The sequence below is a fragment of the Acanthochromis polyacanthus genome, chromosome 4 (genome assembly GCF_021347895.1).
Source record: "Acanthochromis polyacanthus isolate Apoly-LR-REF ecotype Palm Island chromosome 4, KAUST_Apoly_ChrSc, whole genome shotgun sequence".
NCBI classification, from domain to species: Eukaryota; Metazoa; Chordata; class Actinopteri; family Pomacentridae; genus Acanthochromis; species Acanthochromis polyacanthus.
This window is the reverse complement of record NC_067116.1, coordinates 38,718,429-38,740,898: the sequence shown is the minus strand read 5'-3', so window position 1 is coordinate 38,740,898 and position 22,470 is coordinate 38,718,429. Positions and strand designations below refer to the sequence as shown.

Sequence of the window (22,470 nt, the reverse complement as noted above, 5' to 3'; positions counted from 1 at the left end):
TCGAGGCAGACCCAGTTTAGGCAGGGAATTGAGTCCAAGCAGAAGCTCCCTTTAAAGAATCTAGTGGTCTCTGTTTCTCTCAGAGTTTAACCCTCTCACCTCTCCTTACTGGCCACTCCTTTATTCACCATGGGCTGATTTATTGGGGTTCACGAGGGAGAAAAACAAGCATAGCGTAGCCATCAGCCTCGCCTGTGATAAATGACCCACGCAGCTATCGTCATCTCAATTGGGACCTACAGTTCCAGTGGATGAGAAAGAGAACACGTGTGTATAAACTGGGATCATGTTTAGATTATTATTATATTTTCTCCATAAAATATGCTAATGACAGCTGAAAAAATGGAGAAAATAAAGCTTAGGGAGAGAATTTATAATACAAATATCTCAATCAGTGACAGAGATAAGAGTGACTGATCATTATATGCTTGCATAAGGGAAGAAAACCATTATCAGCACATGACGCTTTTATTTTTATAAAGGTCTTTTTGATGTCTTTTTGCTGCTAATTTGTAGTTTTTCTCTGTTGTCCCCCTCTGTCTCACCAGTGTCCCTGCTATCCCTGGTTCTAGCCCCTCTTCTCCCCAAATGAAATTCTTTGGAAAGTCATTTTATATCACCCTTTGACTGTGCATTGAACTGTAAAACCACCCCATTGGAAACAAAATAAAAGGACAGGAGAGGGGAGAGAGAAAGGGGTGGGGGGTGGGGGGGGTGGGGCAAGGAGGAGAATTATAATTCTTTGCAGGCCTTTGGTATTAACCCAAACACCAGAGCTGTCAGCAGTTCAGAGAGGGAGGTGCGAGGGGCAAACATTCAGTGTTAATTGGCACTTTGTAAGCTCTGAGCCTTCCTTTTGTGAGGGGAAGTGGAAGAGAGAGTGAGTGAGCAAGAGCAAGGGGGGAGGTTGGGGAGGAGTGGTCAGCAGAGGGGGGTGAGAGAGAGAGAGAGAGAGCTTGTTCTTGTAGGTTTGTTGGGCCTTGTTGAGGGTGTTTACGGTTCACTTCTTATCCTTTGTTAATTGGGCATTCTCTCCTCCAATGAAAAAGAAGAAAAAAGAAAAAGAAGAATTCATGTAACCCCCAGCCTGACACCCATGCTCCCTGTGACTCCCCCCTCAACCAGCAAGAGAAGGGGATAAATGACAAGAACATAACGAAGGGATTGTCCCGGGGAATATTATTAAAGTTTTACATGCTCCATATTTTACAGAAACTGGAATTGCTCTCGTTGTGGTAGCTGCTGCAGCAAAAACATGCTGGATTTGGCAAACGTGCATGCACAAAACCTCGAATTGTTTCATTTTTTTTTTAGAGAGAAATAAGCTATTTGTCATTTCTTGCGTGTGCATATTCCAAAATAACAGTTAAAAAACCCTTTCCCCCTAAATCTAACCTGATGCCCTGTGTGTTAATGGTGATACAGATAAGCAGGGATGCAGCAACGTCAGACCATTAGGTACAGGATGTAAAAACACCCCGTCTGTCCTCTGTGTGGATGCTCTGCTTCCGCCGACGTGTTTGGAGTTATCTGAAATAATTAGAGAGAAACAGATTGGCAGACAGAGAGAGAGAGAGGAAGGCACCTGTCTTTGAAACAGCGAAGGAGGGGAGGGAAGAGTTGTTGGCATGAGGCTGGTGCACTCTACTTCACAGCACCTCTGGCCTCTTTCTGTCTTCCCCTCTCTCTCCCACTGACTGATGTAAATAATAATAGAAGCAGGACTGAAAGGACACAGGTGTCAACCATTGTGCCGCTCTGAATGGACCTGGGGGAAGGAGGTCAGGGGTCACAGGGCCACCTCAGCCACCTCTCACACCCACAGTTTTTATTCACCCTGACGCTCCCTTTCATAGGTTTTCATCTCGCTACTCCCCCCCTCCTCTGTCTCCCTCACTCACTCTCTCCTTTTGTTATCATAGCTCAATGTTTTGTGAAAACTTTTCAGAGGTCATGCACAAGCGCGGTATTCGGGGAAGATTAACATTCTTTTGGAAATTAATCAGCTCGCGCAACAACGTGGATCAATGGCAGGTTTTTCATTTGAAGAGCCAATAAATGGATGAAATTTGACACATCAAAGAGAATCGGAACACTGAATGTTTATAGTATCTGTCGTAGAAGCAGTATCTGTTCATGGGTTTGGTTGACTCAGCAACATTATGTTTCAGCATATAACAGAACACTTAGCCACTGCTGATGCTATCTGCACAATAATTTCACAATAATTTCACAATATAACATGAAAGAATTTCACCAAAAACATTTGAGAAATAGCATAATATTCATTATGTTGATAAGATTTAGGTGAGGAGATTGACACCACACTCTTTTGTGCTGTTTCAGTATATTGCTGTATCAATTTGCCTAGCATAGCATGGGGAAACAGCTAATCTGGCTCCATCTAAACACAATTAAATCCACCTGTCACCACCCCTAAAGCTCACTTATTAACTCTTTGTTAGCTCATTGTAACTCTTATGTTTAATTTGCACAAAAACAAAAATTGCAGGGCAGCTGGTGGAGTTATTGACCTTTATGCTTGTCTAACTCTAGGAAAGAATGTCTGTCTTCCAAAATGTTATACTATTCTTTCAGGGTTTCTATAGGAGAATTTTAAGGGTACATTTGAATTGAAACAGTACAGTTGAATGATCAGTAAAATTCCAACACCGTTTAAAAAGTGCAATTAGATAAGAAAATTGGCACCTTGTCGCTTAAATAGGTCTCTAATGCAAAAAAAACCAAAACAAAACAAAAAAAACTGGCTTATCCTAGCATACAAATGAAAAAACATGGGAAAACAACTAACCTTGCTTTATCCAAATGCAACCAAATCCACCAATCACAACCTCTGAAGCTCACTAATTAACACATTTCTTCTCTTCTATTCAATTTGCACAAAAAAATAAAACATGCAAGCAACTGTTAGACTCCAGCATCTTTCAAAAAGTGCAATTAGATAAGAAAATCAACCCCATTTTCTTGTTTGCAAGTCAATTAGCTTAACTTAGCATATAGCCTAAAACACGGAGAAACAATTCATCTGGTTTTGTTCAAATCCAACCAAATCCACCAATCGCCACCTCTAAAGCTAGTTTTTTTTTAACACATTGCATCTCTTCTGTTCAGTTTGCACAAAACCCACTCAGCTGCAAGGAAACTAATGAGTTACTGACCTTAATGATAAAGCTAAGCTAAGTTGCTGCCATCGCTATATTGCTCACATACAAGACAGGTGTCAGTCTTCTCATTTAAGTCTGTTTTCTAGGATTTTGAACTATTCCTTAGTGTTTTCTGTAGGAGAATGGCATCATTCATCCATTTTATATGTGTCTTTGCATTTTTTTTCTGTCTGTGATTGAGTTTTTCAGTAATTAATTGATATCAGCAGACGGACTATAGAGTAAAGTCTTGTGCCACATTGTAGGTCTACTGCAATACAAAAACATCATGTGCTCCACCTTTTTACCACTCTTTCTTTTACATTTGCTTGTCACACGAGGTTCTGGATTCCCATTTTCATCATTCGGTCACCTATTCTGACCACAGCTGTAGGCATGATTCATTTGAAATACACGGAGAATACACACGAGCCAGCAAACATGCAAGATTCGGTATAGCTGTGTGTGCGCCAAGGTTGTCCATCCTGTAGAGCTCAATGTAAATGATGGATGAAGTTAGACAGAGATTTGTGGACCGGTGTCCTTTGTGCTCAAAGAAGCAGGACAAGAAAGAATCATAAACTGGGCCCGATACATGACGGTTGAAGTGCGCTGGATTATTTCCATGGATAGGTGACTATAGTGTGAAACATGACACTGCTGCATCAGCAAACTTTGTGTGTAGACGTAAAACTGTGTGCTATGTGATAAAAGATTATTGACTTCACATTTCATTTGATTTTACTACTGTAGCACACCTACAGCCTGTCTGTATCTGTAGATGCAGAGATGAAGCAATATGTTAAATCACCTCCATTACAAAGTTCATTAAATAGGAGTCTGATTGGCTAATCAGTCTGCCACCTTTCAAGTTTTATGTGCAGTCAGTAAAGCAGCCAGCCTCGGCTTCGGTCTTGGCCTTGACTGTTTGAAGTCACAATGAAAATGTTTGATCTTGAGATAGGTCCCAGGCTAAACCCTGTGGAAAACCTCCACGATAGGAAAAAAGTATAGCGATTATGTAAGAGGAGTGTAGTTTAATTTGCAGCAGAGGGATAATGACAGAAAAAGACTACATTTTCTGTGCCCATGTTACCAGCAGTGTTGTGGGTGGGTGCTCCTCAGCCTATGAGATCCATGCATGGTGGAGATAGAGATGCTGGAGAAGGGTGAGAGGATTTATTACCTTGCATTAGGAGCACTAATCTGTTGCAGGTGTTTCTGGCTGTTCTCCCAGGCCACGGCTGCTCGTCTCTCCAGGAGGCCCCAGCATTGTGTGAGCATGTGTGACAGAGGAAAAGACAGAAGGAGGGAAGTGGAAGGGAAAGATGTTTTTTTTTTTTTTTTGTTCCACGGTATCTACAGGGAGATTATACCGTCTTCACAATCCACTCAAATCATCAAGAGTGTCAAGATAAGGACAGAGAGAACATGTATTCCAATTACTTCATGCCGTCAGTCATATCAGCCACAGAAAACAGGCGAATCCAAGTGAGCTGTACAGACTTCTGTGCTACAGATTCAGGGCCTCCTATTCCTGGTTTACCAAAAGCTGATGCCCCAACTTTTCAAACTACACTACCAGTTGTAGTGAATTTTTTTTTTTTTTAGTTTTTTTTTAGGTGACAAGGACAGTGCACTCCTGTAGAAAACTGCTTTAACAGCGGGGTACAACTTCTAGGGTGCGTTACAATAGAGAAAGACCACCAGGATGGATTGAGCCAACAGCTTCACAGGAAGCCTGTGGTGCCTTTGGGGATGATGAACAAAGGCACAAAGGAGCCCACTGAGAAAGTGTTGCTCTGTAGGAAGTCTGCAACGCCTACTGTGGCTAGGACGAAACTAAGTGAAGTGGAGGAGGATGGAGATAGAGGAGAAGCCAGGGGTGGAGAACACGGGAAAAGGAATCGGGAGGTGGAGTATTGATATGGTGATGTAAAAAAAAGAAAAGAAAAAAGAAAGAAGACTCAAACTGTGACCACAGGGTTAATTAAGATAAAAATATTTCACACTAATTTGCTTTATCACAATAAAATACATGATACTCAGACATTTTTAGCTATAAATGGACTCCTCTGGCTGCTGTACGTTGTAATGTTTCTTCACTGCTTTGACACTACTGCCCTCATGTGGAAATTCAAAATACTTATCAAATTAGTTCAGATTCATGCCTAAACATGACGACTTGGTTTGCAGGAGTGTGTGCGACTGAATGGTAGCACAGAAAACAAAAGTGCTGGTAAACATGTGTAAATGTTGTCACTGCACCATTAAATGCAGCAGCCCCACCCTCCTGAACTATCTGCAGTCAAATATAAAGTCATTTACCTTTAGGATGCAATTAAACAAATGTTTCTCTGACAATGCAAATCAGATTATTTTGATCTACTGTTTCGGTTTTGCTTTTCTGTTCTTTCATCAGCTCATGATAAGTTAGTTAGCTTTACCATGTTTCCCACTACCCTATAATTATTTACTGTATTTGGGGTTTTGCGTTGTGAGACTGTTAGCTTCCTTCCTGCACTTCACATGTCCACTGAACTATATTACTATATTGTATGAAATTTTCATTGAGCAAAAGACTTACTTCAGTGGTCTGTTGCATGTCGTTCCCCGCTTTTTCTCTTTTCTTGTTTCCTGTCAATTCTAAAGTAAACTCTAACCTGATAACTTAATGGTACATAGAGTGTAGTAGTAATTTCCAAGTTTGATTTATGGTAAGAATGGCTCTTTATTGCATGTCATTCCCCTGTTCCCTTTCCCCCCACATAACCTGTCACTGTTACATAAAGGTGAAAAAAAAAATCTCAACTGTCCACTGTTCAACAAAAGCAAAATTATCTGTAAAAACTGGACAACTATTAACCACAAACTAGTAAAACAGCTACTAAGCACAAGAAACAAAGCCTGACCGAGGGGGAAATGTGTTTATTTGTTTTCCTCTTAGACCACAGAATAGCAATCATGTAAAAGTTTGATATTTCATTCACAGCCGAAAAAGAGGTGTTCTCTCATATTGTGTGCCCCACCATGTGCTGTCTTATGAGTAGTGAATCTGTGTTTTTTCCCCCTCAGTTTACACGTACTGGTGTAGTAGCTGGTGAACAGCGGGGGCTGTACTGTGCAGATAGCAGCTAATCTCTCTGAGGTAGACTAAAATGAAACAAACCCAAGCCATAAGCTTTTCTCCCTGTAGACATTTTAGAGCTGGACCACTCTCACAAGCAAAATGAGGAAAGTGGAAACCAAAGATTAGCGTACAAAATTGGGTGTACTAGAGTATGAAAGCTAAATTTGAGAGGAAAATGAGTGGAATTTACAAGATATAGACAGTGTGGTCCACGGTATAATTGTGTTTAGTGTGTTTATTATAAATTGTATATCAAAGCTCATGTACAATGGTGCTGCAGATTAATGTGCTTTATGGGCTGTAGGTGAAGGAGTTCTGGATAATAAAGTTTGTGACGGAAGGAAACATATCTTTGCAAGCTGCCACAACATAGGTAAACCAGGGGTAGAAAAGATCCAACTGTCTTGTAGCACCTGTAATGATGATATTCAAGGCAGCGTCCGAGGCAGGGTAGGCTGGTACGCTAATGACACCCCTAGGAGACCGAAAAATACTGCACTTATTATTATTGTTACTTAGCAAATGCAAACATATCAAATACTATTAGTAATGCTATTTGTTTGGGTAGATATATTTGACTCACTTGACTTTCTCCATAGCTGAGTCGGTGTCAATGAGTCCCAGTGTGCATATAGACACAGACACATTGCTTTTGTTCATAGCCAGCTCATGTTGAAGGGACCCAAAGAATCCATTCAAGGCAAATTTTGTTGAAGTATACGGCGCCACAAAGGGACTGGCCATTTTACCTGTGAACCAGTAAAAAGTGTTAGAGGTGAGGTAACTTTAGTAGCTTTTCTGGACTGTCAAACATACAGGATCTTTTTTTCTGAGCACTAGTAACAAACTTGACTCATCCTTAACATGCTGAGAAAAAAGGAAATCTGCTATTGAAGACCTTTTGGAATGACAGAAAGCTCCAGAACTGAACTTCTCAACTGCTATATCGTCAGCTGTTTTAGAGATAAGAAAAAAATAAAAATACAATTGAAAGCCCACTTCATCTAGCCACAAATTCATTTTCACTTCTTTCTTTTTTGTAAAGTATTTTGTAGCTTTACAAAGAAAGTCCTGGTCTCACACACTCATTCATGTCTACGTTTGCTGTCAGGTTGTTGACTGTTTTGCTCTGTCAGTGACAGGTACAGAGAGTTTTCTTTCTGAAGCTGCAAATAAAGCGACAGACACTAAAACAGCCTGTTTAGAACAGAACCAAAACCTAGAGTTAGACAGTAAAATAAACCATCTTTGCAGTGTTTTGAGCTGTGAAATTGCAAGACACATTATAAAGACTTTCATTCATTTGCTGAAAAGAGGCACAATATATGGCCTGTAAAATGTGTGTCTGTACAGCTTATGTTTCACAGTTTGTTGTGAGATAAACCTACCCAAAAGCGATGAAACAATCACCAGTGATCCTCTACTTTGCTCAAGGGCAGCCAAGCCTCTCCACGCCATCTGAATATAGCTGAAGAAATTGACCTTTAAAAAGCACACAAAGACATTCAATGACTGAGAGAGAGGAGTCCTTAACTTCATTTTACGTAACGATTAACCATGAAAATGCTCCATTACATTCATTAGCCATCGAGTGTGATCCACATCTCCCGTCCACATGCTGAAGGGGCTCGGGCCAATGTGGTTGAGAACCAGGTAATCCAAGCCTCCCAGCTTCTCCAGAGCAAAATCTACCACTTGAGCAGGTTCAGACTCACTGGACATATCTGCTGCTATGTAAAGAGCTTTCTGGGCTCCCAAACTCAGACACTTCTCTACCACCTATGAGCCAAGATCAAGAAGAGCGAAGAAAGTGTTTAATACAGCTGCAGAAACCAGTACAACCCAGAAAACACTGTTGATTTTGTAATGGTACACCAATCAGCTGAGTTCTGATTATAATAACATCTTAAATGGACACAGATATAAATAAAAATGTGTGCACTCAGCATTTTCAGGAAACTGCTTTTACTAGTTTGAGCTTTGATACCATTTCGTAAGTAAAGTCTGTAAAGTTCACTGACCTGTTGTAATACTTTCTCCCTCCTCGCTGTAATAACAATCTGGGCACCAAATCGGGCATAATGATATGCCATTTGTTCACCGATACCCGTGCTGGCCCCAGTCACCAACACCCGCGCACCCTTGAGAGATTCTGAAACCAGTGAATTCCATTTTAAATTGGCTTTATAACATCAATAGACAAAAGACACAATTTATAAACTGCATAGCGATGAATAGAAAGAAACTGTATATATATTCATTTCATATGTAAATATAATATTTCGACACATGGCACTGAAATAGCTATCTCAGTTTACTCTATGATTCTCATTTGACCTACTATCATTACATGGGGCTGTAAATGCAATGGATGAATGAGCTGTCCACTAATCTTAAGGCTGCTTTGGTCTTTGACCCCTCGATGTGCTGAAGTGTCTTCATTGCCGTGAGTGTGAACCACAAACACATTGTAAAGTGCTTTTGCAGAATCCAGCTAAGAATAAAAGGTGCAATACAAGTGTGAACTATTTCTGTTCACCTATATCATGAAAAGATAAGCCAATCTTGGTAAGTCGTTAAGAAAATTAGAGTTATCTAAAGGACTTTGATTGGTTTTGATTAGATAACTTTTTGTCAGGTCCAAGGGCATGTTGACAATACATGCTGTAAAAATCTCTGATCCTGTGTCGTGGCAGCGGCTTTTCAGTAGGTCATATAATGTTGCAACTGTTACAGACAGCATGTGGTGAGATGTGAAAACTACTCTAGAGACTCAAAACACATAATTTCATTAATTTAGGAAACCACAGACTGCATAGAACACTATTTTTGCACAGTCTACAGTGGACACGTTACAATAGTGTGTCCAAACAGTGTGGATAAATGCCGCGTTCTCTCGCTGGTCAGGCCTTGGTCACAAGCGGAAAGCAGATTATTACCAATTACTCGCTCTGTTTTTGCCCTCTCTCCCAAGCTTCCCAAGGGGAACATTAAACTTAGATCATCATCATTATACAGAAATTATTTTGTTCATAGCGGACTAATAAGCATGTATCACATCTCATCACCTGATCAGTTACATGATGACTTTACATGGTCCTAATCATATGGTCCACAATTGCGAACTGACCATGAAAACTGCAGAGGAGAGGCGGGGAGATTGCATATTTTAATATAACTCTCTTAATGTTTTACAATTCAGTAATATTTTCTGCTTTACAAATGGAAAGCCATGCTAATTTAGCACGGTTCTCAGTTTGATCTGGTGATATGAATGAGATTAGGTATTTGGGATTCAAATAAAACACATTTAGACATTACATAATATAATAATGTAATGTTTACTTCTGAACAATCTTCTCTACTATACTACACTATACTATACTGTACTATGCTATGATAAACTGGCCTGAGTTTTGATCTCATTTAATTATATTGCATTACACCATACTTTGATCCTATTTAAGCACACACTTGCACGCACGCACACACACACATACACACACACATATATATGTATCACAGTGACAATGCAAGTGAAGTCCTGCTTTAGCTTTGATATCATTCTATTTAAATGCAAAAAGCACACACAGTATATTTTCTGTAACACCTAATGAGCTCATTACTTTTCAGTTTAATATAGGAAACACTGCTACATGCAAAACTAGTGGCAATTTTTCCAAATCTGCTGTAAAAATTCTAATACTGGTCACATTCCTTACTTTATTACCTCACAGAATTTCAAAAACACAAATCACAGCACTTTGACTATTAGACCTGTGTGTAAATAAGTCTCACTCAAGTGTTATTTTACACAAAAAATGCATTGAGATCTATATCTTTTCTATAGTTTCACACTATTGTGTTTACAAATGACGCCCCTATGTTGCATACACCTGCAGGTCCAACAGCAGAAACACCCTCTTGCCAGCTGTATGTCTGCCCCTGTTAAAGTGACCGACATACATTTAGCATGTCAGCAGCTAATTAATTACTTCCTACATTTTACAGTAGCAATAACCTGTCTTCTCTTACCTGCATCAAACCAAGGTGAAGTCCACTTGACAGCCAGGTAGGCGACACATATACTAGCAAGTAGGACTTTAGTGAAAGCTCTCATTTTGTTAAAAAAAAATAGAATTAAAAAAAATAATTCAAAATCAAAACTTGGTGCCAGTTAATTTTAAGTGCTAGGTGTTTTAGAAGTGACTTCTTTAACTACTCCGAGTTTGACCGAAACAAGGGCCATTTATGTGATTTTCCGTCCCCCTCTGTGCTGCTGTGTAAAAGGGGGTGGGAAACTATTTGTGTTGCGCAGATAAGAGTTTTACTGGACTTCAATCAGTCCCGCCGGTCCCGCCCCGCTCCTCACATTTAAAAACGCGTTCTTTAAAATAACAAAACTTTTTGTTTTGACCACTATATTAAATGTATTATTGAAATTGATGTATAATCCTGTTGTGACAGAAAAAGAAATACAGAAATAAAGAAATAAAAAGTGAAAGTGACGAATCTGCCGCTCTGAAATAGCATGAGCACAAGCGTTTGAACGCAACTTTATTGACAAAACTGCGCAGATCAGACAGGCTTGTCCTTCAGTGCTGCTAGCCGGTTAGCCTTCATTACGCTTCATTGTTGGGAGTGTAAATAACAACAGCACGTAAAAGGAAATTTCACCGCTGTGGACTATGGCGGCAAGGATTTTGCCAGTACTGAAGTAAGTATCTTTAATTTCACTTGTAATTTCCCTTCAGTTATTGGTGATATAATTGCTAAATTCTCGATTAGCAGGTTAGCCAACTGACACTAAGATAGCTGTCAGGCTGCCCTAAAGCTTTCCAGCTGTTATCAACAGACACTTTGCTTACTGGTGAAATCGACATAATTTACTGTTCGTAATATTTTATCCTGCATGTATTGTATTGAGACGTCGGGCTCATTTATTAACGTTCGTCGCTGAAGTAAGCTAATGTTTTGAACATTGCTAACTACTGATTGGAAATTTGGCATTACAGGCATCTTAAGTGGTGTTCTGTAGTAACTGTAACATGCATCTGTGTTTTTAGTTTGGCATGTTTGTTGACTTAGGGGGTAGGTATTTCTGGCTAAAAGCCTGACAGCCTCTCTTCTTTCGTTTCCAGACTGGCCACCAAGGTGACCATTGCAGGAGGAGCCCTGTATGTTGCCGTTGACTCTGGTCTGTTGGGAAGCAGTGAGCAGGGCTCACAGGCCCTGGAGAAGGCCAAAGCAGCAATACCACCTGCCTTAGAGGAATGGATGAAGTACTTTGGTGTGGAGGTACAGACAAAATGCATTCCTTAATAAGCTAGATCTGATCCAGGAATGCCCTCGATCAAGCATAGGTGCCATCATAACTATAGACTGTAATTAGACAGCATAGGGAAAGGAAATATGTCAAATATATTGGTATCCATGTTAGTGTTAGAAATTGGCTGACTACAATAAGCAAATACACCAGTTGCTGTAGATGATTCATAAAATGATTGTATTCTTTTCTATCTCATGGCCTGTCTTTAATGATAAATACAGTAATTCTGTAAAACTTAAAAACAAGGGTTTCCAAAGTGCTATGACAAAGCAAAAGCAAGATACCCAGAAGCCAGCATAGCAATGAATAAGATGAAGTTAATGCAACAGATTCAACGGTGGAATATGTTAATATTAGCCAAGTAAAGTCATTGTTATTTCTGCAGCACATTTAAAACAACAGCTGTTCCCAGTCGATAAATAAGTTTAGTGTAATGAATTCACCCAACAAGTTTAAAGATTACGGTAGGTATTACGGTAAAGACTTTACAATACTATTATATTTTTTTCTAAATTTGCCTCATTTGCCTCATTTATACATTAAGATTAAGACTGTACAATGTTATATACAACAATCTAACCCAACTAACTTAAATGTGAAGGCGAGAATCTGCTATGCAAATGGTCCAACTAATTTAACCTTTGGGGTTGAGATCTAGCAAAATTATACATGAAAACCCAACTGAATCTGGATCATAAAACATCTTTACAAAACATATTTACAGTACAACAATGTACAACTTTCATTTTTTGCTAGTTACAATCATAATAATAATAATAAGCAGATTTAATAATATGCAACACTCTTACTATTCATCCAACTTTTACTGAATCTGAAAATGGAGCAAAGGCTTTGTCATTAAGCAAAAAGTATTAAAAAAATTCTACAAAGAACATGTATTTCACAGTGATCATATTCAGTGTTGGTACATTATCTTCTCTTTATGTCTACTCATTTTGTACTTCTTCCTCATCATACACAGAAGAAATTAGAATTTTAACTCCCAACAGTCTTTTCTTTCCTCGGTTACAAACTAGATAACTCTCAGTAGAATGATCATGCTTAACTGGCAGTAGGTGGCCAGCTCTGGTTTATTACAAATCTTACTTACTCAGCTGTGTTTTTAGGAAATGATAATAAATGGTAGATAGCTTGGTGCAACATAAGGAATTGAATAACCAAGTGTCAGTATGTTTTCCTACACAATATCCCAGTGATGACTCATAATCCTGTTGTGGCAAAATTCTTGAGAGATGAGACTAATCCATCACTACACTAGGGGGCAGAGTGCACTGTTGTATCATATGATGATACAACAGATCAAATGATGTCTTTCACTTTTCACATGACTTCAAAGCATAATACAAAACACTGTACTATGTTGTCAACACAACGTAATAGATCCTCATGTTCTCTCCTCAGGCTCAGCTGCCAACCATGCCTAAGATTGAATTTTCCCCGGTTGAGTCGTGGAATTCTGGTACGAACGTAATTTTTGTACAAATTTGCAGTAATAAATCTCAGGATTATGAATTTGAGATTAGTATTATTCTTTTGGTTTACAGCTTGTACACATTTTTAATGTCTCAAACCTAAACTGCTTATTTTATTACAGGAGTGCGGTGGACCATCTCAAGTCTTTCCGAGGCTCCAACAAAAGCAAGCGATTACACAAATCAGGGAATACAGTACCTGAAGGACCTCACCAAGTAAACAGGAACTCTCTGGGTGACCTGACACTTTCGATCCGTTTGACTTTTGCACTTGAGAAAGACATTACTTCTTCAAAAGTTGTAACCCCTCCATGAGAAAGAAGGAACATCCAGCAAGAAAGGAAACTATAAATGAAAAGAAGTTGTGAAATCCAGCTACAACGAGCGTACTCTGCTGAAAGGGTACTGTGGTTATTTAACCGGTAGTGGTATTAGTTGGGAATTACACATAATGCTGAGAAACAAATTGCATTTAAACAAAAGGTTATTCTTTCATTTTGTGTGTACCACAGACTGAATTATTATCAACTCTGTCCACTTTTAGAGTGTTGTTACCCTGTTCTCACCAAGCCCTAATAATGTTACGAAGAGGATGTCTGTTGTATATGCAGTGTCACAATTTGCGAGTAATACATCAATCTTAAAACACGTCCCGTCTTTAGCTTGATTTTTTTGAGTCAAACCAAATGTACTGCATGCTGATTATGGCAGTGTGTTCAAATAACAAGCTCAAAAATGTGCAAAAATCTTTATTACTCATGACAGAACAATAATGACACAAACTGTCGGTTGATTCTACAACTTCAGAGCAGGGGGAGGTGACTGAAAGCGCAAAGAAGAGTGCAGTCAGTTATGACTTCACTCAACACAACCTCTCTTTTTTTATTTTTTATTTTTATCTGAAAGCAGGAAAATGGCACTGATTCCGCCACAGGTTGTCACTTCTTCATGTTAAAGTAAAGTCTGAAAACCTCCAGGCACTGTTCAGATAATGCATGCAGAGTTCTGACAGCAAAAAAACAAAAGTTAGCTGAGGGATGCACTGAATGACTTTTAAAGGCTGACAAAGCCAAAACCAATTCAGAAACTAGAAGACAGTGAAGAACTTGGGATGAGCTCCATACTGCAAGCATACATGTCATGTTTGCAAGATTACAAGACGGTTATAAAGACTAGAACCAGAGTTTTGTCACTGTCAATAATAAATTGGTTTGCCAGTTGATTATAATTGTTTAATATTCAGTTACTAATTCACGTATATTATTATTTTTTCACTAGAAGCTGGTGGTGTTTTGATGAAATAGTCATACAAACTGGAGTAATCACAACAAGCAACATTACAAGGAGTAATTTTACACAAGTTTTACAGATTAAATACTGTCATCTGAATGAACTGCAGCTATTTTTTCTTTCCTTTTTTTTTCTTCATGCATGTAATTTAAAGCACAACTCCGCCACATTTGCTCTTAAGGAAAAAACATTCTGGGGAAACTGTAATAGTGTACCATAACCTAAATGTGTAAACCTTATACAATAAAGTGCTCCCCACGATATCAACAGTGAGATTACACAACCAATGATGATGCATGTTATATTTGAAGAACATACTGCATTAAGAGCAAAACACATCACTAATACAAACTGATGGCTGCAAAACTTTCCTCAAGCTGTCAGTGTTGCCTCTTCAGAATGAAAACTAAATAGCACACTCAAAGATTTGTTAAGAGCACAGACAGTCAGAGAAAGAGTATGTACAATATTGCAAAATGGCAAGCCAGAAGGCACTTTATGATTTGTGTGGGATCAAATTCAAAAGCAAATTTAGCATCTTACCTGTGAGCACAAAGGACTGGGCGTCACTGCGCTGTTAAAATTAGGATTTTGGAGCCTGTGCAGAAACCTTCTTTCAAGGTCACAAGAAGAGATGCCCAGCATGATTCACATCATGTACGTAGCCAATTCATATAGCTATGAAGACTACAATACTAAATATGGTGCAAAGGTGCAGAAGTACATTGGCTTTTTAAAGTAAAGGGGCCCCATTAAGGTGATTTTACAAAGCTGCTCACATTTATCTCTTCTGGTACCAACTCTGATTTCGATATTGTTCGGTAATTACAATACATGTATTTATCTGCCTGTTTTATTCAATAAATACAGCAGTGGACAGCATGTATTCTAGACATTGTGAACGTCGAGCTTATGAGCTATTTAGACAATTCAAATGAATGTGTCTTTAAAAGGATATTCTGAGCAGCTTTGTTGTTAACTAAGAAGTTCACTTTATGGACAGATAACGGGCAACAATGCAGGAACAGCTGCACAGCCGTTGTGCAGTGCAATCTTAGACTGTCCAAACTTAAAGTTACATATAAAGTAGAGCAGCAACAATGAAACAAATAGACTCTGTCTCCTCAAAATAGCCAAGCATAGCAGTGCTACAGTTCTGCTGTGCATACAAAAAAAGAGATTGCACTGACTTCTGAACAATAAAGCATGTCAGCTATCCAACCCTGCCATGGCTTTGAACAGATTAGAACAATGAGCAGAACAGAAGCAGATGGAGGGAGGCTGGAGAGTGAGATACAAGTGTCCACTATCTCTAGGTGGTTTTGACAAGGTCATAGACATGAATATGAAAGTCATCATCATATTTGATATAGTAGACAGAGGGCTTGGCTGGGACCTGGTAGATGACCAAGCCTGTTCTCTTCACTCCCTTGTCAGTAACATACTCCACTTGTTTCCCCACCAGGCTCTCCGTCTCTTCTCCTGGCTTCCTGTCTGCAGGCAGCAGGTGCTTGTTTTCTGGGGAGAGGAGCGAATCATTACAACACGTACACTGGAAATACAGAGGAGTCGTTTCTGTCATTTGATATCCAAGAAAGTAAAACCTCATCCAATACATTTGTAGTCTCATATCTCACAAGTATAATTTGTAAAGATAAACATTTTCCTTAATTACAAGTCAGATAACTGAGATTCTAGCCTGGAGTATCATCCGGCAACCATTCCTGTGAATAAGTGGAACACAGTGTGGGATGTACAAAATGAGTAAAGTATTTATTCATATTGTATGGCATCACACAAATCCCAGTGTAAATTATTTGACTGCAACTGTACTGTATATTATGTTCAAATCTAGAAATTTAACCCCTTTTTTCTACTGAAGGCAAAATATGTCCTGCTCAATGAATTTTAACATAAAACACAGACACTGAAGAGATAAATACCTTTGCATGACCAGTCTGATCAAACTAACGTGTATTTCCAAAAACGTCAAATTATTCCTGTAAAAAGACTCAAATACTTTCACAGTTTTTCATCTACATATATGGAATTTAAAAGGTTCATTAAATATTGTGGCTTAAGTTTGGTTCCTGAGCTAAATCACGCAAAGGATCATAAACAAAGGCTGTGTATTATTTTTAAAAATTCCAATTAAGTACACCTGTAATTTCACAAGAAAATTATCAAAAAATGGGCAATAGTGCCTCCTCTCTCTCATTAGTACTATTCAGTGTATTTTGGATAAATCAGTAATGCTAGTTTCTAAAATTTTCTAATTATCTCATTAAATTTAAAGAAAAAAATTCCAAACAATGGCCCAAATCTTGTACAGTATATGAAAGAAGTGTGTACACCCCTGTGAAATATCACTTAAATGTCAAATCAATTCAAATTTCTCTATGCCTCTCAATGACTGTATTATTTCTAAGTTGGACAGTTGACTATTTCCTCTTGCAATCAAAAACAAATAGAAAGAATTTATTGAAAATACAGGCTCCAAAGTAGAAACTCAATGCAACGGAAGCTATTACACCCATCAGAAGTCATAAAATCTGTCATCGGTGAAGTGAAATGAAGTACACTTCCGATTTACAATCAGCCGAACTGCATGCTCAAGGAAATAAATGACCCATTAAGACCAGAACTTGTTCAGTTTTGGACCTGTAGACTGTGTCCATCTGTGTATATGCAGCTCACCATGAAAAGAGAATTGTCAGGGGAACTCAAAAATCTCATCATGATGCTTCACAAAGATGAAACAGGTTATAGGGAGATTGGTGAGCTCACAAACAGTTGAAACACAGTTGCAGTAGTAATCACGAGGTACTGAATGAGCCGCAGTACCACTAAACAGAGCTACAGTTGTTGTCCTGCCTAAATGCTGCACTGGAAAAAGCAGGCGACCAAGAAAAACACCCTTGCTCGCTGTTTGGGACAAAACTGTAAGATTAAAATTTGCTAAAGGACATAAAAAGAAGCCTGATAAATGGTGGGGGCACATTATTTAGTCAGATAGGCAAGATGAATTTGTCCAGCCCACATGGGGTGTCTAATATTACCATAAACCTGGTCAGGACTACCACAGTGAATGCATAGCCCCAGCAGTCAAGCACAAAGGTGTGAGTGTGATGATTTCCAAGTACCTGAAAAAGAATATTCTCTCAGGAATGGCATGCAGTGGCCGACTGAGTCTATCATCAAAAATAATAAAATATCTGAATCTCTACACTGAACTAGTAACTTTTGTTGCACTGGGTCTACTGTGGGACTGGTAGTTATAATACAGTAAATCTAAATTGTTTTAATTCTACATAAAACAAATACCCTACTGTTAAACTTAGAAGTACTGCAAATATTCTAGGTTTATACAATTTAAAATCATTTAATATTTCAGTGATATTGCACAAGGGTGTTCTACCTTCTGTTTTGTACTGCATAAATCTTTAAACTGCAGCTTCAAATAGAGTGAAATGCAAATGGCATGACGTTTGACAAGCCTCTGCATTTGCATAATGTTCAGTATTAGCTTCCTCTATTGTTTCTTTACCTGAATTGAACTGTACTTGGAGTCACTGTGAACATCTGTGCAAATATTCACAAGTTAGAAGCTGTAGTTTCATCGTATCTAAACGCTTGATTGTCTCGGTCTTCAACTGTGGCAAAAAACATTTTCATGTGCATCGTGTAAACTTCCCGCAGACACACTGCCTGGTTGATCTCCAAAAGCTCCAAATAATGTTTGTGGACAACTTTCGCTCGAAGCAGCTTAAAATATATGCGTCTTTAGCTGCCTGTGTCAAAACACATTTTGTAGCTTATTTGTTACAGGGAGTCAACCCCCTTGATAATGACTTGGGATGAATACAGACTTTTATGTCAGCTGGTGAACTCACATGGTATCCATGTCAGACTAAATTAAATGATCTTGTATAATGGAAAAACTAATTACATACGTATATTGGTCATGTGTGAGATCAACGCTAACACCTTGGGATGAGATCATCACAGACTTAATAAAGCTTTGTGAAGTATCAGCCCAAGTTTGCTACACACAAATTAGCAATACCTGCTTCAGGCAGAATCCTGAGGTCTCCGTCAGCGTAGTCATCCCACAGCTGGTACATATAAAGAACGGGGTCCTTTTCATAAGTGATATAATACCAGTTGGTCATGATGGGAGCTCTGGAGAGGACCATTCCTCTCCATTCATTCTTCTCTCCATCTTCCTTTTCAAACAAATGCTCCACAGCTTTGCCCACCAGCTCCTCCGCCCCTGAAGGGATCTTGATTTTGTTGTTTACTGTGGAGACAAGTGAAAGATTTAAAGTAAGAAAGATAACGATTTATAACAGAGAATTTATGATCTGAAAAGTGTTTATTAACCAACTAGAAAATGAACGCAACTCACCAACTTTTTCTGACAAGATTTGCAGGTTTGATACTCTCTCATCCTTGAAGAGCTCAATGCCATAGACGCAGTCAAAGCCATCATATTTCACCATGAAGAGAGAAGGATTTACACTGAGTCTGTCGAGCACTGTTCCTTTCCATTTGCTCTGGTTGCCCCTCTCACGCCAGTTATGCTGAATGCGGACTCCCAGAATGCAGTTGGGGTCCGGGGTTACTGTGTCACTCAGTTCCCCGCTGCTTCGTTTCCTGGTAAAAACAAGACAAATATGTAGGTCTGTGTGTATAAAGCTTAAAACCAAGTATCTGCCTTACATACAGTATAAGCTGAAATAACTTATGTTTCTTAATCTGCAACATTACCACAGTCAGAATTTAAATAAGTTTTCTGTTTTTAAGTTTAGCTGAATTAAAACACAGTTTTGTTACAAATTCCAGCTATTGCTCAATGTTAGCTATTAGATAAGTGCAGTGACTTAGATATGGTTTAACCTCTTTTTCCTTGTAGGTGTTGGTGACATTCTAGTTTTGCTGAAACAAGCAATAATGGCATCGTGTGACGGCAATATACATACAAGAGCTCTGATTCCACATACCTGCCCCTTTTCTTGGACATGCCTCCAGAAATTCACAGGTTACTAATTAAGAGAAACACAGGGCAATGTTCAGTTATTATCTCTGTGTAGATTCTTAAGTCAACCAGATCATTGTCATACTATGAGCTTCAGTAAGAAAACATTTAAGCTTCTCTTTAGATCCTTGAAGACGTTTCACCTCTCATCTAAGAGCCCTCAGTGGTTGCCAACTATTAATAATAACTGATAAATAATTTTAGTGATATTTTAAACAAAAAAAAAACTGAATTCTTTGATTCCAGCTTGTTGTTTTCTGTCTTCTTTACATCTCTACCACAGTAAAATGAATTGCTTTGGGTGGTTGAAAAAATAAGACATGTCATCTTATGCTTTGAGAAAGACTAGGCAACATTTCATACCATTTTCTGACCTTTTATAGACCAAACAACTAATCGATTAATCAAGAAAATAATAAACATATTGATTTAGAATGAAAATAATTGTTATTTGCAGCCATAGTTGTAGCATACTGTACATGTCTTTTTTGACAGGCATGGTCACTTACCAAACTTCTAGGAGTGTTAGTAAAATGAACTGCAATTAGACATCTTTTTTTACGGTCTTACAGAAATGTTACATCATATCCAAGAGCTTCCATAGTTTCTGAGGTTCTTGAAGAAATTTCACCTCTCATCCAAGAGGTTTCTTGAAGAAGTTTTACTTTCCATCCAAGAGGCTTTTTCAAGGCAGCATATTGAGTCAGAGGTGAAATGTCTTCAGGAGCCTAAAAGAAAAGTCCAGCCGCTTTTCATTGAAGTTCTAAAGAGTTCAAATATTACGTGAGTGAACGTGACATCTGACACATGTACAGCATGCTATATATATCTATGACTGCAAATAATTATTTTCTCTCTAAAATAATCTCTTATTTGTCTTCTTGGTTACTCGATCAATTGTTTAGCCAATAAAATGTCAGAAAATAGTAAAAATGTTGATCGGTGTTTCCAAAAACTCATGATGACATCCTCAAATGTCTTGTTTTGTCCACAATCCAAGTGTATTAAGTTTACCATCGTAGAAAGCTTAAGAAACCAGAAAACACTACAATTTAAGAAGCCAAAATCACAGAACTTTGACACTTTTTCTTAGAAAAAAACGACTGAAATCGCATTATGTAATAGTTAACAACTAATATAATCGGTTCCACGTAATAGGGTAATCTTTACAGCCCTTGCCATGACATAATGAAGGCCTCTCCTTGCCTGTCAGAAATGAAAACCTACACACACACACAGGCTGCAACCCACTCAACAGACTGACAAATCCAGCAGCCAATGGATTAGCATGATGGAACAACTTCCTGGGTATTTACTGAGACAGCACAGCCATGGAGGTCACTGCTTGTAATGTACAGTACACCAAAGCTACACAGTGTTTGTCATACCTGACTCACCTCAGGTTAGGATTACAAAAGTCTGTGTCTGACACAACTTTAACTGAGCACGTCAGCCATTTCACTGTTGCTGTCAAATAACAGAATGTAACGTTAGCCGGTTCAAGAGTTAGCAACATACATGTCAAATGTAATGCCAGATAAGCTACCTGACAATTCATGCCCACCTGTCCTGGACTAAACCCAACAGCTCACAGTGTAGGCTATCAGTAACACTCGTCTGTCTTAGCTCTACCTCAATGCAGATGTTACTGTAGGTAAGTGGAGGCGGACAGCTACATCCACTTCTCCTGTAGCCAACGGCAGCTAACAAACACCAGCAACTCCTGCGTCTTTTACAGGCTCATTATTCTCCACTTGGAACATTCTCTTTTTTAAATTACCTTTACGCAGATTTCATATCAGTATTGTTCAGTTCGTCTGGCAGAGAAACGTTGCCACACACCAACCCGCCTATGTAAATCTCGCGAAATCTGTGGAAAATGGGAGCTTCACGGTGGAGGGAAGGAGACTCCACTTCCCGGCGAGCCTCCCTTCGCCATGAGCGCAATGGAGAACGTTATCATGCGCGCAATGCATTCTGGGAAGTGACGTTTAAGCGACAGTGATACGGAGTTTTGACAAGCGGTTGTAGAACAGTTGCTGTGGAGTGTTTGACAAGTATCGCCGTGATGTATTCTGAGTTTGTGTGTTACCAGAAATAGAGTAATGACGCCTTTAGTGCAAATTAGCGACATGACAAGCTACACAACACACCGACAACAGGTAAAGTGAGGTCATGATTTTGTGTGACGCAGGAGTTGCCTACCGTTATAATTAAAGGGACAGCCAGCAGGAGATATTTTTAGTGTTGGGTCAGTGATGTGGAACCCAAAACCAAGTTCTATGAAATATTTTAACTGAATTTTGAACATTTCTTATGTTTGCAGACCTTTACCCTCAAAAAACAGGCTTTCTTGAAAAGCAGTTTGAGGGGTTTAGCCAGCAGCTAATTTGTGTAATGTCCCAGTGCAAATATAGAACATTAGAACAACCATACAGCAATTAAGACCCTACATTAAACAATATAGAACTTCATACATCAGTGTGAAACAGTAAATTAAATGAAAGGAAATTATTGGTTGTGACAGTTTTGTGCTGACTTGAGGATGGTTTTAAACAAGGCAAAGCTCCTTGAATTTCTACTATTTGTGGAAATGGAATTCTTCAGTTCTTTTACTGAGGAAACAGATTCAACAAAATCTGCCCCTCAGCATTGTGGTACTGAATCACCTCCTTCACCTCTGGAACATGTCAAGTCCCACCTGCACTCCCACCGTTGGGATAGGCCAGGCATCTTTTAAGAGGAAGGGGTGAAAGATTATGAACATTTCCAATAATGTCTATCTTTCACAGCCCTGAAATTTAGTGGTGGTACTGACGCCCCAGAAAGTTAATGTCCATACTAAGAAGTCCAATAATTAGCAGCATTATCAATCAACTTATCAATAACACAAATTTAATGGATATGATTCCATATACCACCATATAACTTTTCTCAACAACACCCACACTACAGTTTAGTTTTATTTGCCATTGTAGTACAGATACACTGTCCTGATAGCCTAAAAGGTTTTGCCATGGTGCCCC

At 38.8% G+C, this 22,470-nt stretch overlaps 3 protein-coding genes across 4 annotated transcripts; 1 reads left to right on the top strand and 2 right to left on the bottom strand.

Annotated features, from left to right (window-relative positions):
- Nucleotides 1-6,077: 6,077 nt before the first annotated feature.
- On the bottom strand, nucleotides 6,078-10,602 carry hsd11b1la (hydroxysteroid (11-beta) dehydrogenase 1-like a). Its single transcript, XM_022191608.2, has 6 exons — nucleotides 10,330-10,602; nucleotides 8,316-8,446; nucleotides 7,870-8,073; nucleotides 7,683-7,776; nucleotides 6,878-7,043; nucleotides 6,078-6,769 (listed from the first exon to the last, which is right to left on the bottom strand). Exons 1-6 carry the CDS (start codon nucleotides 10,412-10,414, stop codon nucleotides 6,586-6,588), a joined length of 864 nt encoding a protein of 287 aa, XP_022047300.2. The 5' UTR covers nucleotides 10,415-10,602; the 3' UTR covers nucleotides 6,078-6,585.
- A 246-nt stretch (nucleotides 10,603-10,848) lies between these two features.
- On the top strand, nucleotides 10,849-13,765 carry micos13 (mitochondrial contact site and cristae organizing system subunit 13). The gene is made up of 4 exons (XM_022191618.2): nucleotides 10,849-11,011; nucleotides 11,436-11,592; nucleotides 13,046-13,103; nucleotides 13,239-13,765. Exons 1-4 carry the CDS (start codon nucleotides 10,983-10,985, stop codon nucleotides 13,334-13,336), a joined length of 342 nt encoding a protein of 113 aa, XP_022047310.1. The 5' UTR covers nucleotides 10,849-10,982; the 3' UTR covers nucleotides 13,337-13,765.
- An 85-nt stretch (nucleotides 13,766-13,850) lies between these two features.
- LOC110949516 (spindlin-1-like) lies at nucleotides 13,851-21,368 on the bottom strand. 2 transcript variants are annotated; one of them, XM_051947034.1, is made up of 6 exons: nucleotides 21,225-21,346; nucleotides 20,842-20,911; nucleotides 19,410-19,451; nucleotides 18,815-19,062; nucleotides 18,473-18,706; nucleotides 13,851-15,924 (listed from the first exon to the last, which is right to left on the bottom strand). In XM_051947034.1, the coding sequence occupies exons 3-6, from the start codon at nucleotides 19,427-19,429 to the stop codon at nucleotides 15,719-15,721; spliced, it is 708 nt and encodes a 235-aa protein (XP_051802994.1). In that variant the 5' UTR covers nucleotides 19,430-19,451; nucleotides 20,842-20,911; nucleotides 21,225-21,346; the 3' UTR covers nucleotides 13,851-15,718. The 2 variants fall into 2 exon arrangements, with proteins under 2 accessions (XP_051802994.1, XP_051802993.1); XM_051947033.1 differs by lacking the exon at nucleotides 20,842-20,911 and having other exon boundaries at nucleotides 21,225-21,368.
- Between the last annotated feature and the right edge of the window lie 1,102 nt (nucleotides 21,369-22,470).

Excerpts from the sequence above, each read along its gene's own strand:
- hsd11b1la (XM_022191608.2), bottom strand. The coding sequence starts at position 10,414 with ATGAGAGCTTTCACTAAAGTCCTACTTGCTAGTATATGTGTCGCCTAC. Across the intron at positions 8,074-8,315 it reads GGGAGAAAGTATTACAACAG|GTGGTAGAGAAGTGTCTGAG; the intron begins GTCAGTGAACTT and ends CTTGGCTCATAG. Across the intron at positions 6,770-6,877 it reads TCAGCTATGGAGAAAGTCAA|GGGTGTCATTAGCGTACCAG; the intron begins GTGAGTCAAATA and ends TCGGTCTCCTAG.
- micos13 (XM_022191618.2), top strand. The coding sequence starts at position 10,983 with ATGGCGGCAAGGATTTTGCCAGTACTGAA. Across the intron at positions 11,012-11,435 it reads AGGATTTTGCCAGTACTGAA|ACTGGCCACCAAGGTGACCA; the intron begins GTAAGTATCTTT and ends TTTCGTTTCCAG. Across the intron at positions 11,593-13,045 it reads TGAAGTACTTTGGTGTGGAG|GCTCAGCTGCCAACCATGCC; the intron begins GTACAGACAAAA and ends TTCTCTCCTCAG.
- LOC110949516 (XM_051947033.1), bottom strand. The coding sequence starts at position 19,429 with ATGTCCAAGAAAAGGGGCAG. Across the intron at positions 19,063-19,409 it reads ATGTCCAAGAAAAGGGGCAG|GAAACGAAGCAGCGGGGAAC; the intron begins GTATGTGGAATC and ends TGTTTTTACCAG. Across the intron at positions 15,925-18,472 it reads CAGGATTCTGCCTGAAGCAG|AAAACAAGCACCTGCTGCCT; the intron begins GTATTGCTAATT and ends TCCTCTCCCCAG.